This window comes from Syngnathus floridae, chromosome 7 (assembly GCF_059516105.1).
Source record: "Syngnathus floridae isolate MCC-2025c chromosome 7, RoL_Sflo_1.0, whole genome shotgun sequence".
Classification (NCBI taxonomy): domain Eukaryota; kingdom Metazoa; phylum Chordata; class Actinopteri; order Syngnathiformes; family Syngnathidae; genus Syngnathus; species Syngnathus floridae.
Genome location: NC_142419.1, coordinates 11,383,957 through 11,402,428, shown reverse-complemented (window position 1 = coordinate 11,402,428; position 18,472 = coordinate 11,383,957). Strand labels below are relative to the sequence as shown.

At 39.6% G+C, this 18,472-nt stretch overlaps 2 protein-coding genes across 2 annotated transcripts in view; one reads left to right on the top strand and one right to left on the bottom strand.

Annotated features, from left to right (window-relative positions):
- Positions 1 to 7,958, bottom strand: part of LOC148395231 (solute carrier family 12 member 9) — a 35,494-nt gene extending 27,536 nt beyond the window's left edge. The window contains exons 1-6 of the mRNA XM_088381328.1: positions 7,406 to 7,958; positions 4,078 to 4,212; positions 3,615 to 3,752; positions 3,191 to 3,505; positions 2,516 to 2,623; positions 1,318 to 1,429 (exon numbers count right to left, since the gene is read on the bottom strand). Coding sequence (XP_088237454.1) covers positions 1,318 to 1,429; positions 2,516 to 2,623; positions 3,191 to 3,505; positions 3,615 to 3,752; positions 4,078 to 4,212; positions 7,406 to 7,622 — 1,025 coding nt within the window. The 5' untranslated portion in view covers positions 7,623 to 7,958. The remainder of the gene's footprint in view (positions 1 to 1,317; positions 1,430 to 2,515; positions 2,624 to 3,190; positions 3,506 to 3,614; positions 3,753 to 4,077; positions 4,213 to 7,405) is intronic.
- An 877-nt stretch (positions 7,959 to 8,835) lies between these two features.
- Positions 8,836 to 13,984, top strand: LOC148395230 (fibronectin type III and SPRY domain-containing protein 2). Its single transcript, XM_088381108.1, has 6 exons — positions 8,836 to 9,590; positions 9,705 to 9,767; positions 9,856 to 9,898; positions 10,571 to 10,654; positions 10,980 to 11,225; positions 12,375 to 13,984. Exons 1-6 carry the CDS (start codon positions 9,381 to 9,383, stop codon positions 12,830 to 12,832), a joined length of 1,104 nt encoding a protein of 367 aa, XP_088237234.1. The 5' UTR covers positions 8,836 to 9,380; the 3' UTR covers positions 12,833 to 13,984.
- Positions 13,985 to 18,472: the final 4,488 nt, after the last annotated feature.

The window sequence follows — 18,472 nt, the reverse complement described above, 5'->3', positions numbered from 1 at the left end:
AAGCAATTTCAATGATTCAGAATTTTTTTCTCACAATACAAAAGAAAATATATATATATTTTTAGTCTCAGAATGCAAAATATAACAAAATCTGATTTCCTCTCCTATCCACAATTTGCAAAATGACTTTTCGAAATAATCTTGATCATACTATTTCTGTCAGGCGGAAACATCCTTTGTTCAACTTTGATCCATTTGCCCTTTTCCACAAATCAATAGTATTAGTCAGTACCCTCGACACTGCTGAAATCTTCTTGGTAAATTAAAAAAAGTTATACAATTCGACATAATATATTGTATGCGGAGCCTCCAAAGGCGAGACAAGCTGGCATAGTTGACACCACACCCATTGCGGTGGTGACTCCCCCCCATGCCAACTCAAGCATGAACACATCAGTAGAGAACAACACACAAATTAATGCCATACACACACGCCTGCATGCAAATACAAAAAACAATTCTGCTGTAGCAAAAAATATTTATATTTAAAGCTCAGTTGAAATCAGATGTGATATTTTTAATATTGTGACTTTATTTTTTTGGGCTGTCAGTCAGTTCTAATAAAATAACTACACTTTCACTTCCTTTTTGGATTGATAAATAGTACATACTATATTTGGGGAGGATAAGAGCTGCTTATTTTTCCACTGAACCCAAAGTAATATTGATATCTGGCAAGATTAGCAAGATATGAAATTTATCCATATCCGACAGCCCTAAACGACAGTGTCGAGCGTTAATCATTTTAGCTGCCTGAGGGCATCTTTACTCTTTTCACAGGGGTGGAGATTCCGCCATAGTTTCAGCAATGCTCCTGAAGTCGACAGAAACAAGCCAGCATGGGGCCGCAAGGTGCAAGGCAAATGATGAACCCCTTTTCAGTAACCTCCTTTGTCTTTGACTGGTTGCCTTTCTTTGGGGTTCTTAAAAATCAAACTGGACATACAGATGGGGCCAAAGAGGTGTTGATTCTTTCTTCCCCACAGATCATTTTACAAATGTGCTACTGTCAGGTCATATTGACAGGTTTAACAAATATGAGAAGAAGTTTATTGTACAGTTTGGTTGACCCCACCATAGTTTTGATGAGTGAGTTCACCATATTTACCAAACTGTAAACAAACACAACTAAAACATTTTTAATTCAATCTGATATAATATAAGCAAATCCAGCACAATTATTACAGCTGTTAAACTGTTGCAATTTTTTTTCCGTTTGGATATATTGTGAGAAATACAATCCACAACACTTGTCTTTATGGAACCTTGGTTTTGACAAATTTGCTAAGTTTGAGGATCGATTTGAGTGTTACTTACCGGTCACAGGAACAGGCCACAAGAACGCTGAGCAGGTTGTAGATTATGAAGGTGAAGATGACAGCAGTGATAGTACCGCGTGGAATGGAGTAGCTTGGATTCTTGAGATCACCTTGGAGATGGGTTAAGTATGTGCATTGAGTCAATCTGTATACACATTGTCCATTTGTAGTCATGGCCAAAAACATTGGCACCCGTGTGATTCAGTCAGATAACGCACCACTTGTTTGGTTTCGTTTGCAATGGAACGACACAAAAAAAGACTAATTATTCAACTCGAAATTCCATAAATTTGACTGGACAAAATTATTGGCATTTTCTCAAAGTTCTAAGAAATAATTGCATTGCGAGCATGCCATGCTCCTGTAATTTGTAATTAAACTCAACTGCGGCAACTTGTAGCCAGTTAAAATTAAGAAAAGGTGACTGTGTTATGTCTTTGCTGATCATACTGAGGATGGAGCAAATAAAGAGCAAAGAAATGTCAAAACTTGAAAACAAAAATGTGGAAAAGCAGGAACAAGAGACCTGAAGGTGAAATTCACTAAAGAATTGTGTGACTTTTGTGTGGCGATAACGGGTGAAAATAAAGCCAAGAGTGCGCAGGTGGTGAAATGCTTCACTAACTGTGCTGCCAAGCAGAATGTGTCTCGATGCGCCGATGGTACTTGTGCATATTTACATGAGTCAATATGCATATATTTGGGGCAGAAATTGCCCACCTCTTTGCAAATGAGCCTCATTGATAAACATTGTCTAATTCACAAACACGAGCGCTAATAACCACAGGCATTTTGCGTGAAGCAAATAACATCTTTGGAAAGCTGGCGTAAACTTGGCACTCCTCTAGGGAAGCCTTATCATGTCAGCAGTAGCACGGGGGAAGGCATTGTCATACCAAGCAGAACCGTCAAGTCTGACATGCAGAACATGCGTAGGGCCCAGAGGTGGATGAGGGATGACAAAATTAAAAAAAGATTAACTGAGGACTGGCAGAAGTGGTTTTTTGTCCATTCCTGTAATTGTCCCTTCCCGGGTCAAATGACGACTAACCAGTTTGTCCAACGAACCGTTTCGGCACATTTTTCAACCTGCGACATATCACCAACATGAGGGAACAAAACGGTGCATTATCTGACAAAAGCACAAGTGGTGCCGATATCTTTGATTCAAACCTGTGGACATGCAGTTCAAATACCTGACATATTGGAGCCCGCCATGATGCCAGTGCACCCATTAAACATCACCGCAAAAACAGTGGCAAAGGTCATCAGATTCCCGGTTGTGTAATCCACAGTGTAGTCGGCTGCGTGAAGAGAAAACGTAAGATGAGTTATTAAAGTTGTTCCTAGAGCTTCTGTCTTCAACCTGCAAGGTCAATGATATCTGTTGACAAATGCTCACAATGCAGGATATACTTTTAAAGTGAAAGTGTCAGTTGTGAGGTGAGAAAGAACCTCAGAGCCTCCTTTGAATTTATGACAACAGTATTCATTAGAATTATATTTTGCTCATTTGCTATATAAGAGTGAAAATAATATTTTAGCAATATCCAGTTAGTTTAGTTTCTTAATAAAAACTTGGGGACGCTCCACCAGCGTTAAAACACTCCCTAAAGAGAAGACAGTTTCTACACATGAATATATAAAATATATTAATTCTAACAAATCTGATTTGAACCTACTTTAGACATTAGTATTTCTCACCATTCATTCACCATTCATTTGTATCATCCTTCCCAAAAACTAACACAGACTCACAGTTATTTACAAATGAAAAAAAATCTTTCTCGTCATTATAGGTGTCGCAAAATGTTTGATTGGACAAAATAAAATGAGACTGTGCTAATACTATTTCAATCTGTTTGCCTTACCCCACAGGTTCCCAAGAAGGGTGTCTAATTTGAAGCCGGTAAAGTTTGCTGCGGTGGGGCCTGTTCCATTTACAGGGTTGGAGTCAGCAGAACTAGGCAGAATGATGGTGCGTGGGTGCACAGCAAAAAAGCTGATGAAGATGGTGCCCAGGACAAACATGACCACTAGGAAGATTAGAAAGGTGGCCTTGGCATAAATGTGAGCACCGACCATGCACACAAGCAAACATAACAGGGCAATGGCTGTGGCGTAAAGTAGAGACCACCAGTAGCCTGATGGCAGAACTTGGTAGGAAGATGCAGCTAGTGCGCCATCTAAGGGAGGATCAGATGAGAGAGGCCATATTATTAAAAAATGTGATCATATATACCAAGCCGATAAAGCTGACACTTTTCAACTTCGATTAGTTACATTGAAACTTACCTTCTGGCACACCAAAGGTGGCAACAATGGCTTCAACCAAACCCAGCACATAAAGAGCACAAGCACACACATTAGCCAAGAAGAACATAATTCCGATACTCCCGCCAAATTCTGGGCCCAGTGCTCGGCTGATCATGTCTGAGGAATTTTAAGGAAAGGTAGTTTGGGAAATGGTAAAATCCATTTTAAATGCATAGTCTATTCCCCGTGATAAAAACAAAATTGTATTTTGAACAAATCAAACTGGAATTAAGGTTCCCCCCCCCCCCCCCCCCCCCCCCCATGCCCCTGTGGCTAAAGTGTTACTGCTAGATGCTTACAGCTGCTGAATATGAAGTTTCTTGAGATTGATTAGCCATCTGACGTAAATAAAAACAGACTTGCAATTAAGTCAGTTGTGTATTGCATAATTCATAGGACAGAAAGTGTAGATTTCACACAAGTTAAATGTGCAGGAGGATACAATAAGCCCCCCCAGCGTCTAGCGCTCCATTGGTGGAGATGGCACATACTGACAGCACAGTCATGCAGATTATGAAGTAGGCCACGATAAACATGGCAATTCCTTGGTACAGTCCCGACTGGCCAACCAAGAAACCTGCAAAAACAAAAAAAAACATACTCATTATGATAAAGGTAATGAGTGCTTAATTGAGAAGCAGTTAGGTTGGAATGAATCGAATAAAAGAAATGAAATACTGCTCTAATTATGAAGATATCCATTGGGACAACAGTAAACCTACCTTGCTCATTTTAGATGATGTACGATAAGTGAATGTCATTTTAAAAAAAAAAAGTGTCTGTTAAGTGACATCACTTTATAATAAAAGAGAATTTTATAGATTTGTGGCATAATTTGGGTCTTTCTGTTCTGTTGAAAAACCAGATGTTATTATTTTGACTAAACACAAAAGCTAAATCACTCAGCTTTCACGAAGTACTAGAGAAATCACAAATTATTTTGGAGAGTCAGACAGAATTTGAACAATCATTAGTTATAAAAATATCTGTAAACAATTACTCTATTGTTAAAATGCGGCAATTAATTTGATAATCGATTAGTTTGACACCTCTTAAAAACAACAATAATAAGAGGAAGACAGATATATAAATACACAGTTCTGTAGATAGGAACCATAAGAACCTGATGATCGAAATTGAAACACTGTATATTATAGTTCTCAGTACCCATAAAACCATTGTTTGTTCCATTCAAAGCCATAAGCATGTTAGTGTGAGTGAATAGTCTTAAGTAGTACACAAACGCTACTGTGTGTGTGCGTGTGTGTGCCCGCAGGCACGTGTATGCTCTCCACAGCAGCTGACATCTCACGAGACTTGTAGTGGGGGGTAGAAAACAACACGGTGGTAGAACTAGGAGACTTGCCACATGACTACTCGCAAAGCTTGTCTAGAGATTCAACGAAAGTCAAGGAGGAACATGAATATAAAACTCTATCCGAGTTCTTCTTTTTTATGCTTTTACAGCAATGACTGGAAACCATCAACTGCATGGCATTTTATTATTTCCTGCTTCACGCTAAAAGTGTGGTTTGGTCACTATGCAAACATGACATTTAAAAAAAGAAGTGTCCCCTTTTATCAGCTTTTTTAAAATCTACAATATCGTTTTATCGTGTTTTGATGATAATTTGGGTTTGAAGATGCAGGGTGCCCTTTTTCTGAGGTATTTTTAGTGATCAGGAATAACACTTCTTATTAATATAAAAACATTCAATATGTAAATGAGCTTTTCTCTGATTGGGTCTCTTTTCTCCTTAATATGGGAAACAGCTTTTTCTGAATGGTTAGTTCCCGATTTGTGGGAGTCTTGTGGCCACCATCTCTGTTGGCGTCATTAAAATTTAGCGTGTCATCATGAAATTGTGCAAGTGCACAAGTGCACAAGAAGCCGAGCCTAGAAATCTAGACTCATAGCTGTACCAGCGATTGAATCTGGTGGGTATTCTCATCAAGTGCATTTCTGAGGTACAAACCTGAATAAACAGACAGTGAAATAAACCAATCAGTGAATAGCAGATAAAAAAAAAAAGTCTGGAGTGTGACATTTTGCACAAAGGATATGTCAAAGTAAAAAAATTTCATTGAACGGTTTGATTTGAACCGAGGCCTTCAAGTCGAGTCAAAAATGTTACTTGTAATATGTTCTATGTGCCCCCTGTAGTCTAAACGCGACATTCTGATTAATATTGGGTTGGTCAAAAGAATTAATCAGATGAATCCACCTGTTTTCAGCCATCCAAGGAGGCTGACATTTGATGTAGCACAGCCCCCTGCTATCTGCTGAAATTGACAGCAGTGCTCTCGAACTTTACGAATGTCACAGGCTCAGCTGTTTGGGTTGGGTCACGTGATGTTCACGATTGTGTAGCATCCACTAGTAAGCACATACTTGAATAATGACCCACAATGCACTTTTATCCTGTGATTGAATTGCAAAATGTAATATCTCATGAATTATCCATTTTCTCTAGCGCTTGTCCTCATCAGAAAGTGAGCTAGAGCCAATCCAAGTACGTCCATATCCACAATTCACACTCATATGGTAATTTAGAGCATGCATTTGATTAATCTAACATGGAAAACAGGAATAGATGGACCTCTGGGAAGAGGTACAGGAGCCTGCGCTCCCGCACCACCAAACTCGCCAACAGCTTCTTTCTCCAGGCTGTTAGGACCCTGAACTCGCTACCCACTTCTGCGTAGCGTGCGGCACTGTTGCGCTATTTTCTGGAATGTCTGCTGTACGCTCACTTGCTCCTTTTTGCTCCTCTTATTTATTTATTTGTTGTGTTATTTATTCATTATTGATTCAGCACGCTGTTGTTTACTTGTTTACTTGATTGTCTATTGTGGGCCATGTCTTGTCACTGTGGGATAGCGGGGAACGAAATTTCGGTTTCTTTGCGTGTCTTTGGCATGTGGAGAAATTGACAATAAAGCTGACTTTGACTTTGAAAACACAGGCAAGCAAGGGGAGAAGATTGAAAATTCCACAGAAAAAGGCCAGAGCTGAGATTTAAAACATTGAAACTCAGCAATGTGAGACAGAGGTGCAATCCAGATTTACACTTGTATTAAAGAAGGCACAGTGGGTGAGTCATTAGCACATCTCCCCCACAGTTCTGAAGTTGAATCTGGGCCTTGGCCTTACTTTGCAAAATTGTTAGGTTTTTGTGAATATGGAGGGAAAAAAAATCCCACAACTGCATTGTGCTACAATGGGGAGGAAAAAATCAATTTTATAGGGGTGCTAAATAAAAAAAAATATTTGAAGAGGAAAATTGATTTTGATTTGATAAACCGAATCAAATTGTTAAATTTTGAAATAAATCCAACCTTGAATTGTATCACAGTAATCCTAAACAAGTGTACCATATCAAATTTAATCGTAACCAAACATCTTAAAATCGTTACATACTTGAATCACATCGTAGTGCATGCATTGTAAATCATATCCAATCATGTTTTGCGGGGAGATGCACACCCCAACTATTTTACCATATTAAAACATGACGCGCACGCACGCACGCACGCACGCACACTTGCATGAACATGCACGAATAAACTTGTACCACGTGGTTAACTCAGAACTATTGGCATCTCTCAACGTTTAAGTGGACATGCATGATTTAAAAAAAAAAGTAATTCAAAAGAAAGTATCAAAGATTCTAAATACATGTAGCCTATACAAAAAAAAAAACATGAGAGGATGCGCAATAAGAGAAATAACTTTGCTTAAGTGGATGGATGCTTCCATCAAAACTCACCAATTCTCAGAAAAACAACCACGCTGAACATTGACAGCAAGGTTGGAATGACCACACCGGAGAAAGTGGGCAGCTTCTTTGGTTGACTGTGGGAGAACCGGTGCCGGAGGGTGGCTGGGCGCTCCTCCGGCATCTGGCCGGTCGGAGGTGCCCGCAGCTCGGATTCATTGACGCTGGTGGAGAGTCGGTAGTGGAGGAGAGGGGTTCGCTCTGTCATCTTGCAACTCTATCTTTACAGTCCCACGTTTTATTATTATTTTTCCTTATGTATATCCCACTGATTGTTTTCACCAAGAGCACGTCAATAAACTTTACACCAGGAAAGTTAATCAGTGACATGTCCTGGCCCGGCATTCGAATAAACGCTTCCTGGCTACGATCATAGCAACGCCGGAAATAAGTGTTTTGTATAGACGGAAAAAAACCTGACAGTTTGCAAAGTTGAGCAAACGTTCCAAAAACTTTTAGGAGTCCATTAAAGTCCATAAAATGTTCCCATGTCGGCTCATTTCTCTGCAAATCCACTTGTGAGCTGTCATGTGATGCACAAACATCAAGCTATATATTATCATGCATTTCCGGCTTTGTTATTCAAATTAAGACTTTACAACTACTCCTGGAACAAACATTTACAATTGATCGTGACTAGGGCAGGGAGCAGTCGCTCTCGTTAAGTTGCTATTTTATAAATTAGTTTAACTAGTTTCATAAACTAGTTTAACTAGTTTTACTAATAACATTAACATCGTTTTTAGTTAATAAAATTACACCAAAAATAAAGCAAATACCAGTTCCGGTGTCATTCTTATCCATACATCAAAACTTGACGAATAGTTTCATTCAAATCCGTTAGCGGTCCGTTGATGAAGATCTCACAATTTGTAATATAATAAATAGTAAGTAATATAGTAAATAGGAATACGTTTACCCATGTCATTATTTTATCAATGTCACTTTTTGTTACATCTGTTTCTATCATATTTCTCTTTGTTTAAATAAATTCTGCCATGTCAATCTTACTGATTCTGAGTCGGGGTACTAGAAATGCCTCAGGAAGTAGAGATGTTGCCATACCTTACTGCAGACAGCTCCAGCATTTGCCTGAAATCAAAATTCATTATCAATTATTGTTCCCAGATAATTAATGAACAGCAAGCCTGTGGGTGATGGAGAATTGGATTGTGTGTATGTCAATTGCATGTTCACTCGCCATGTCACAAATATCAGCCACCTATTCAATGCCAGCAAAAGAATAAATATACGTATGTGCCATTCATACAATGTTGTCTTTTAGGAGTAGTTGCAGTGTGGCTGGCCAGTTTGGTATAAAATTGCTTTGCTTTTTTAATAGATGAGAACATGCACATTTTATTCACGCAAGAGATCTTTGCAACACGTAATCTTGTGTGGCTGTGCTTTTCTATGGGAAGAGATGTTACCGTAGCAACACCAAGCGGTAAGTGCCTTTTCAAAGGCTGGGCTACTCAGTCACGACCACCCCCTTTTTTTTCTTTTATCAGCTCCCAACCGGTTCTACATAATGCAGCCACAACAGTCATTTGGGACACAAGAGAGTGAGCGCAACATGGGGATTTCGGCTTTATATCCTCCAGGCTGTCAATGTGCTTTTGGTCTTTTAAAGAAGAGTGAATTTTGTCATTTTTACTGCAGCAGGATATCTCTAAACAACACAACATCTGCATCTAGGCGGATGTCTTCTGAACAAAAGGATGGGAAGCTGTTCACCGAAGCCTGAGGCCTTGCCTTCTGAAGAGCATAATTGGATACAGACAGTCACGCTTTCACACAGTAAATAGAATTATTCTATTTTTTTGTTATTGCTTCTTGTTTACTCATGAATTCAAAGTAAACTCAGGTGACAAACATCAGACGTAAGGAAACAAAATTCAGTTCCACCACTGTTGACAGATGAGGCCGTCTGAAAGGAACATAAAGCATTTGTTTCTGCATCAAAATGTCACTGCTGACCTTTTGTCCCAGGGAAAAGAAACATATTGACAGGGATGATAACAAGTGCACTAAGGGATTCCAGGACTTCTCCAAATGTCCTGCTTGTAACAGAGATAATGAGGAGATCCTAATCCTGCCATGTTCTCATACCATGTGTGTTCACTGTATAAAAACGGAAGGAGAGAAGAGGTCAGCTCAGTCTCCCCGTTATGATGTGAGCCCACGTGCCTGCTCAGTGTTGTGTCCATTATGTATGTATGATGTGGAGCTGCCATGCAGGATGTGGTCAACAGCTCCATTCTGCCTCCCAAAATATCCTTCTCTTAAGTCTCAATGTGTCCCACCTGAGGGCACATCGGAACCACACCAACCACCACCTTCAAGCATACAAGTAAGAATTGTCTGGCTACTGAATTAATTGAAGGATTTGTAAGATTTGTATTGTTTACTGTCAAAATTTCTTCCACTGTGGAATTCAGGGGAGCTCCAATGCTGTGGCCGCACAGGAAGTGACAACACATTGTGAGTTCATTCATGTTTGTGTATGGAATCGGTGGATGGATGGATGGATGGATGGATGGATGGATGGATGGATGGATGGATGGATGGATGGATGGATGGATGGATGGATGGATGGATGGATGGATGGATGGATGGATGGATGGATGGATGGATGGATGGATGGATGGATGGATGGATGGATGGATGGATGGATGGATGGATGGATGGATGGATGGATGGATGGATGGATGGATGGATGGATGGATGGATGGATGGATGGATGGATGGATGGATGGATGGATGGATGGATGGATGGATGGATGGATGGATGGATGGATGGATAATTAACAATTTAATAAGTGTTTTTGTTTATTATATACTTGTTCCAGAATGGTGAACATCTGCCTCAAAGTTCTGAGGTCCTGGGTTTGAAAGTTGACTCCTTGAGTGGACTTAACATGTTCTCCCCATGCATGTGTGGGTTTGTGTTTACATTGTAGATAGGTGTGAATGTTTGTTTACTATATGTGAATGGCTGGTGACCAGCTCAGGGTATGCCTCTTGCAAAGTACGCTGAAATGGGCTCCAATTCATCTGTGAGCCTATTGAGGACAAGTGGTATAGAAAACTGATGGATGGACCCATGATTTTGCAGTTGTTAAGAGTTCATAGGACTGTTGATATTAAATCTAGGTTCCAGTGCGTGCAGCTTCACCGTATCACCAGCTGAGGGCAATGTAGAACTACAGGAGGAGTCGATGGAGCGGTCTGTTTTTGGTAAGTAATCATGCTTCAGAGTCATTTTGTTTTTTTTAATATTTTTTCTGGTGGAGTTTGGGGGGTTCTGTCTTATGGTATTTTCTTTTTCCAAATAATAAAATATTTTCAGGATATAATGTTTTTGATGACAGAAAAAATATTCTGACGAACAAAAAAATGCATAAAACAGAAAATTGAAAAACATAGATTAAAACACAAAGGCACAAAAAGAATTTATTAGAAAACCTAAGGTAAATGCAATTCACTTTCCTATTTATTTATTTATTTATTTATTTATTTATTTATTTATTTATTTATTTATTTATTTATTCTTCTTTATTAGGTTTACATTTCGCTCTGGACCCAGTAACAGCCCACCCTTCGCTCCATCTGTCCAATTCCTCCCTCACCGTGACTTACCAAAAAGCTATCTCTCCTGATCTGCTTCCAAACAATGTCAAGAGAGTAATGATGACCTCTGACCCTCGGGTGATGGCTTACCTCCCTCAAGTTTATGCTGATGTTGTCATTGCACAAGGGCAGTATTACTGGGAAGTGGATGTCTGCAACAGTTCTCTCTACAAAATTGGTAAGTTTTTTTCCTTAATATTGTTTCTGTTTTACTTCACATTCATAGAGACAAGCCTCTGAGACACGACTGATTATTCTTGAGATTTTAACCACGAGTTGTATCGAGGCCTGCGTTCAGCAGTGGCTCATAATCAGCATTCTACCGTCTCTTGCCGAGGGACCCAATTAGGCATTACTGTTCGCCCGGATTGGGATTTAGGGATTCAAATCTCCTACTGGGGATCATTCATGCAATAAAAAAAAACACAAGGGTTTCCTTTATTTCATTAAAACCCAACAATATAGCTGCATTATATGAGGCAGGAGGTTAATGTGGGGAAAGATATAGTGCTATTAAAAATATTTGCCCTCTAAATTCAACTTTTTTTGCATCGTTTCCCTTCTTTGTTTTCCGTACAATGTTTAAGCTCATCATTTGTAAATGTCAGACTAAGATAGTCCAAGTAAATATAAAATTAAAAGTTTCTAAATGGAAAAAAACCCTAAAAAATGTTCTAAGCAATCATATGTTCGATGCAACTTTGCCAGTTTAAACCACATTATTCTGCTTAATGTGTATGTGGTATATGAAAGAAGCAGCAAAATCCACCCATTATAATTCATCTCAGTGGGCGGACATTTTGCCACTTTCTGATAATTGAAAATGACATTACAGTTTCTCAGAGCTCATAATAATACAATTGACTCTCTCCCCAATCACGGCTTGCTTATTTTCTGAGTTTGGTAACATTTACAAGCCGAGCCACATTCATTATATAACGTCAGGTTGGGGGCTTGTGCATATGCACATGCATGAGGAATTGTGCTCATGCTCAAACCCTCATCTTGGGACCAGGGAAGTGTACTGTATTTGTGAGCTGAACATCTCTAGTCTAGTCAAACACCAGAGTTTAGTTGTCAGGTTAGTCCAATGATGAGCCAGGTTGGCTGTGAGTGAAGAGCTCACACGAGGCACAAAAGGTCGACTAGAGTGGACCAGCTGATCACAGGATGTCGTAATGGTTGTCATAAACCAAATGGTGATGAGACCAAGCTAACCAAACCACCAATTGAATAGACAGTATTATAAAGTGACACCACCTATCAAGAAATTCCTTGTTATCTTTGTTAGGTTTCAGTCACTTACTACACACTTTTGTTCTTTCAGGTGTGAGCTCTCCGGACGGTTGTGAAGGCTGGTTTCTGGAAAGGCAGGGTTTGTCATTTTTTACTGTTTATGATGGAAGAAGGGAATTACTCAACATGGTCCCACCTCAGATCAAAACCATTGGACTCTTTCTTAATTTTGGAGGAGGTGCTCTGAGCTTCCATAACCCTGTGACCCAGGAGCATCTTGTCACCCTGCCTACCCGCTTTAATCGGGTAGGAGTGTTGCCAACTGTGGGCCTCGCTCAGGGTTGGCTACGTTTGCGTTGCGGCCTTCCCCCTCCTCTCCATGTTTTCCTCAGTAAAAACTCAGCCTTTAGAGGGCCCTGTGGATCTGGTAGAGGCCGGGGGCGGAGGGATATTCCCTTCCACTCAGTACGGAAAGTTATACAGAAGTTTGAGGAGATGTCAGCTACGAATTTTGCAGTCAAATCTAGTTTTGGATCATCGTGCTCCTGAGGATTCTGTGGCACAAGTCTCTCTGGGCACACAGGACAGGAAACTGAGGCAGAAGACAATTCTACTATAATGGAGACATCCATTGACAGACACACAAATCCTCAGAAAGGTTTGATCAATGGGTGCAATTTGAAAGGCAAATGTTCCATATTGAAGGACTTTCAGATGCTTCCTTCAATTCTCTGTGTGACCCCAGACCTCTAATTGACTCTCTCCCCAGGACACAGTTCTTTCCCTCCATCAATCACCCCCGCTGCTCTGGGCTTGATCCAGAATGAGCCTTCATTATTATGAAGTGTAAGGAAAGGGTGGGCTTTTATCAGTATGACTTCTTAATTTGTCTCTGCGTGACACTCGTCTGACAGTAGGTGTTCTTGCACTCCCAACGCATCCCTGTACGCTTGAGCATTAATTCTACGACCCGAAGTGTGTGCTTTTGTATTGCTGGTATGTAAACAAGCAGAAATAAAGTGTAAGGTGAGAAAGAGAGGTGTAAGTACAGTGACACCAGTGGTGTCAACTCAGAGCAGCAATAACAGGTGGTACCACACGTTTATCCCACGCTCTGCCTTCGATCAGACAGTAGGCTGCCCTTTCTTGACCCTTTCAAACCACAGGACTCCTTAAAACTTCAAAAGGGACAGCAGAGCGCAAGAGAACAGAGAGGGGGGGAAAAAGAGAAAACAGCATGCATGAAATAAAGACAGCAGGTGACGGTCAAAAGAAATGAGCTGAAGGAGGATTTCCCAGCAGCTTTCAAGCCAAGACTCCCTGAAAAGATCAAATGTCTTTGGCTGAAAATTAATTTAAAACTGCCACTGAGTTGCATTGGACAAAAAAATTACATTACAAGTATGGCGTCAGTATTTCCTTTGCACATTTGTCAGTCATACTTTACAAATATATTTACAATGGGGGAAATAATTAAATGATACTGTATTTTCAAAGGTTTGCTCACTTACTCAAGCATTAACATTCAACAGCATAAATACACACAGTAAAAAAGTTCATGAATGCGCATTTTACAAACTGTACATCGTGCATGGTATTATATAAAAATAAAGCTAATAAGCTGGACTACAACCGAGCAGTTATGTGTTTTGTGAAATAATGTTAAGAGTTCTTTGAGTTTAAGGCCATTCATTTGTGTAGTTTAAGGGTCGATTTGATTTGATGGGAAAACCAGGAGTGGAAGGAAAGCATAACTTTCACAAGTTTTAGCCAAGCAATTGGCAAGTCCTAAAATGAGCAACTCAGAGCCATGTACTCTAAATCTAGTATCAAAACCACCTTTTGTCTCCAAAACACTGAAGATGGGTTCTTCCATATAATGATATCCAAAAAAATACTGCCAGGGAAACAAAGCAGTGGCTCATTGTTTTCCCCAATACATTCCACTCATTAAGGTCTGGGCTCATCAGTCTCCTAACGTCAACCCAATCGAAAACTTGAGGAGGAAGTTGACTTATAGGTCAACAAATTTGAGTACACCCCTAAGTGAAAATGTCCTAATTGGGCCCAGTTAGCCAGTTTCTTTCCCCGGTGTCATGACATAACAGTGTTACTTGGTCTCACGTGTGAATGCTGAGCAGCTGTTAAATTTTTTGTTATTGCTCTTCTACCTTCTCATACTGGTCACTGGAAGTTCAAAATGGCACCTCATGGTAAAGAATTCTCAGACAAGGTTATTGAAGCCATGTCTTGTGGTCTGATGAGCCCAAGATAATTATATTTGGTTCAGATGTTGTACTCACTTTTGTTGACAGTGGTTAAGTATTGCGTTACAGTAAATTTAGTTGGCTATACAAGTACAAGTCTACAGTTTGTAGACTTTACAGCTTGTACTTGTATAGCCAAGTAAATTTACTGTCTCTTCAAAATAACTACAGTGTAGACTGACTACTTTGTAGCAAAGTATCATTTCTTCACTATTATACAGTATAATAAAATATGTAATGATTTAATTGAGAAATTATCTATAATGTATACAGTCATCATGTAAGGCTTATTTATTTTATGATTCCTGCTGGTAGGATGTTAGTGATTATAAAAAGCATGAATGCCTATTCCAGCATCTAAGCTCAGAGGCCCCAATTTATTGTACCGGGTATATTTACTCTTGGACAGTTTTCATTTTCAATCTCCATGCCGCCACTTTCAGATTCACAGATGACATCTCTCTGCAGCCTCATCTTATCCGAATGTTTTTAGTGGCTGTGTTTTTGCCGTTCAAATTAAATTTTGTGGCATTATAAAATGATGATCAAATGTTTGCTTTGAATTAAAAGTTAATGCTGAAAAATAAGAGGCTTATTCTGGCAACCACACATCTTTCATTTAACACACACACATCCACACACACACGAGCAGACTGGATATTACCCGATGAGTCAAATGTGCTCTTATTAGACTGTCGCCTCTCCCGCCATTCGTCAGCATGACTGTGTGTTGATGTTTCACGCTCGGCCTATTATGTGCGTGTGTCGTGACCACTTTTGGTAAAGTGCACTTCTATCAGCTTTAGGAAATGCGCAGAAATGTGTGTGGAAGCAATTTCACTTGCATAAACAAAAATGAGACTAACCTTACTGACACGCAGGGTCGGGGAGGTAGGGGGGTGAAGAGGTCAGGGGTTTGTGGCATATACTGTACAACTTCAAAGCCCTTATTTCCATTCTGAATGAATATCCATCAAATTCATTAGGCCATTTATAGAAGGACTTGAATTCAACTTTATGTAGTCCACTGCTTCTTATTTATCTGTGGAATTTAAGATTCAAGTATTGAGCATAATTGTTTTTGTTAGTACAATTTTAACACAAAACAAGTCAATAAATCAATCAATTCAAATTGACTAAATACAACATATCGACACCAATGGTAGCAGATAATTTAAATATTAAGTTATAATAAAACATGTGAAAGGCTTTTCCTTTTTTGGTTCTCTTACACAATACATTTTAATTTAAAGCATTGACAAGAGTAAAACTTGTTGCTTATGGGACTCTGCCTCTATACCCAGTTTCAGCCTCCTCCCAATGGTGTGAAACTTATCCAGCTCCACACAGCGACAGTGTTTTTTTTTTTTTAAGATGACAAATTGCCTCCAATATGTATGCACAGATCTCTACATAAGGTCATACATGAATATATTTTCAATTTTTCCAAATATACTTGTTTTTGTTTGTCTTTTGTATCAATTTTTCAAACTGTTGGTCAATGGACCATTTTTTTTAAATTATTGAACCCTCATTGAGAGTTACAGTATATGCATTTGCAAAGATTACAAATTCATCACATATTGCTATAAAGCAATAAAAAAAACGTTTGAATAACTTAGCACAAAACGCATTTTGTGAAGGTCAGCAAAGTTTGCATGCACGTAAATACAAATATTTTAAAAAGTTCAAGGGGGAGGGGTGGGAGCACCCTATATCCTCTTCAGATCATGTGAAACAAAGGTCCTCTTTTCAGTTTCGACTGTCTGTAAATCGATGCCATTAGTATGAATAAACATTGCCTCTGCAAGACTTCTACAATTTGCACATTGAGAGAGGAAAGACCCTTTCGCATCTTTCCGCTGCAAAAGCAGGGTGAAAATTAGCTTTACAAGTGATCAGTACGCCTCTTATTACCATCTTTATTGACATCAGCATAACAGTAGCTGAAAAGCAACATGCTCCTCTTGTTTAATTGATGCGTTATTTTGCTCCCCGCCTCATCTTGCTTTTACTGATATGCAACGATGCAGTTGGATTAACAACCGAGGCTCCTGTTGTGGGGAAATACTTTATCTTAATGGCCCTAATCTTAATTTTCTCGTTTAAAAAAAAGCAAAAAACGGGAGACGCGACATTACATGATCTTATCCAAACCTGAGTCAGAAATGAAGTGGTTCATTTGAATTCCAGGAAAATGTGTGCGTCAGTCTCTCCTACCTAAAATGAGACGTTTATTTATTTATTTATTTATTTATTTATTTATTTATTTATTTATTTATTTATTTATTTATTTATTTATTTATTTATTTATTTATTTATTTATTTATTTATTTATTTAGTCGTTCATTCATATCACTCTGATAACCCTGCGTTCTTTTCAAGACAAACGTTACACAAAATCACGCAGCTACCATTGGGATAAGGAACAGGTGGTGAAATAGAGCGCCGAATCTGGAAAATGGGGGTAGGTGGTCGCGCATCTGCCAGGCTATTATAACTCAATGGGTTTAATATTCACACCTCCAAGACCGAGCAGCAAACAGGATGCTGTCCCAAGCGGGCGCTCCTTGTCAAGCAGAGCAGCTTGGGGGAGGAGAAGTTAATTGTGTGTGTGGATGGGGGGGGGGGGGTGCCGTTAAACAATCAGTATTAATGGCCCCGCAAACGTCTGTCAGACACCGGCAAATACACAGCGCCGTGATTGAGAGTGTAGATCCATCCAATGGAACCATTACGCACCATTATGCATGTGTCACCGCCCACGCCCTCACGCACACGCGCAAGATAATGTTCTTTTAATTGCCACGCATTTCCGCTTGGAAATCTGCTACTGCTGCGTTTGTATTTTTCCTCGGTGGAATGCTTTATTTTAGACGGACGGACGGGCGGACGAACGGACAGACGAAAGACGAACGGATGAACGGTTGGATGGATGGCTGGGTGGATGGATGGATGGATGGATGGATGGATGGATGGATGGATGGATGGATGGATGGATGGATGGATGGATGGATGGATGGATGGATGGATGGATGGATGGATGGATGGATGGATGGATGGATGGATGGATTTAAGTTAATGATGCCTCATCTAAAATAAATTAAAATCTGTTAGTTTTTGAATGGTTTAAAATGGTTAAATAATCTGAAAAAGTTTACTTGCATCTCTGATTTAAAAAATAATAAATTGTTGGCATTTTTAAATAAAAAACAAAATGTACTGTATACTGCAGTGTACAGTACATTTTGATTTTAGCCTATTCATGTATAGGCTATAGTATTTACTGTTATATGGTATTTTAATCAGAGCGCAATGGGTTCACCATCCTCCAGTAGTTTGAAAACATGAACTGGATTCTCTCCAATACACAAAATTGTCCTAGTACTGCCAATTGAGGTTTTGTGGACTCTCAAATGGACGATTACGAATGCCGTCTGCCTAATGAATGACTTTGTGCAGTGTTGGAGAAAAGGGTCGCTTAGCACCCAATGATGAAGTGCAAACAGGCCATCATCGACTCTCATTGTTTGGGGGGTTTGCAGCGTGAATCCCCACACCCTGTGGGAAGTGGCTCCCACAGGAGACATTATGTGACATATGCATTAAAATAACACCTTGCGCTCACACCTCGCTCGGCGCTTTTGGCACACAAAAACGATTGGATGTGACACGTTTACGCGGTGGTGCAGCATAAAGACACTCGAGGCGAGTGTTGCTTGCGGAAATATTTCCCACAGTCTCTGACGAGAAAGGTGGGAGTATGGAATGTTGAAATGTGGCAGCAAATGCGTTCACTTTTTGCAGAAAAGTCGTTTATTGATTTGAGTTAAATATGGATGTATGCAATGGTTTGTTGTTGTAGCCACAAATGGGTTAGAATTCATATATAAACAAACATTTTGGGTTTGATGTCAATTCA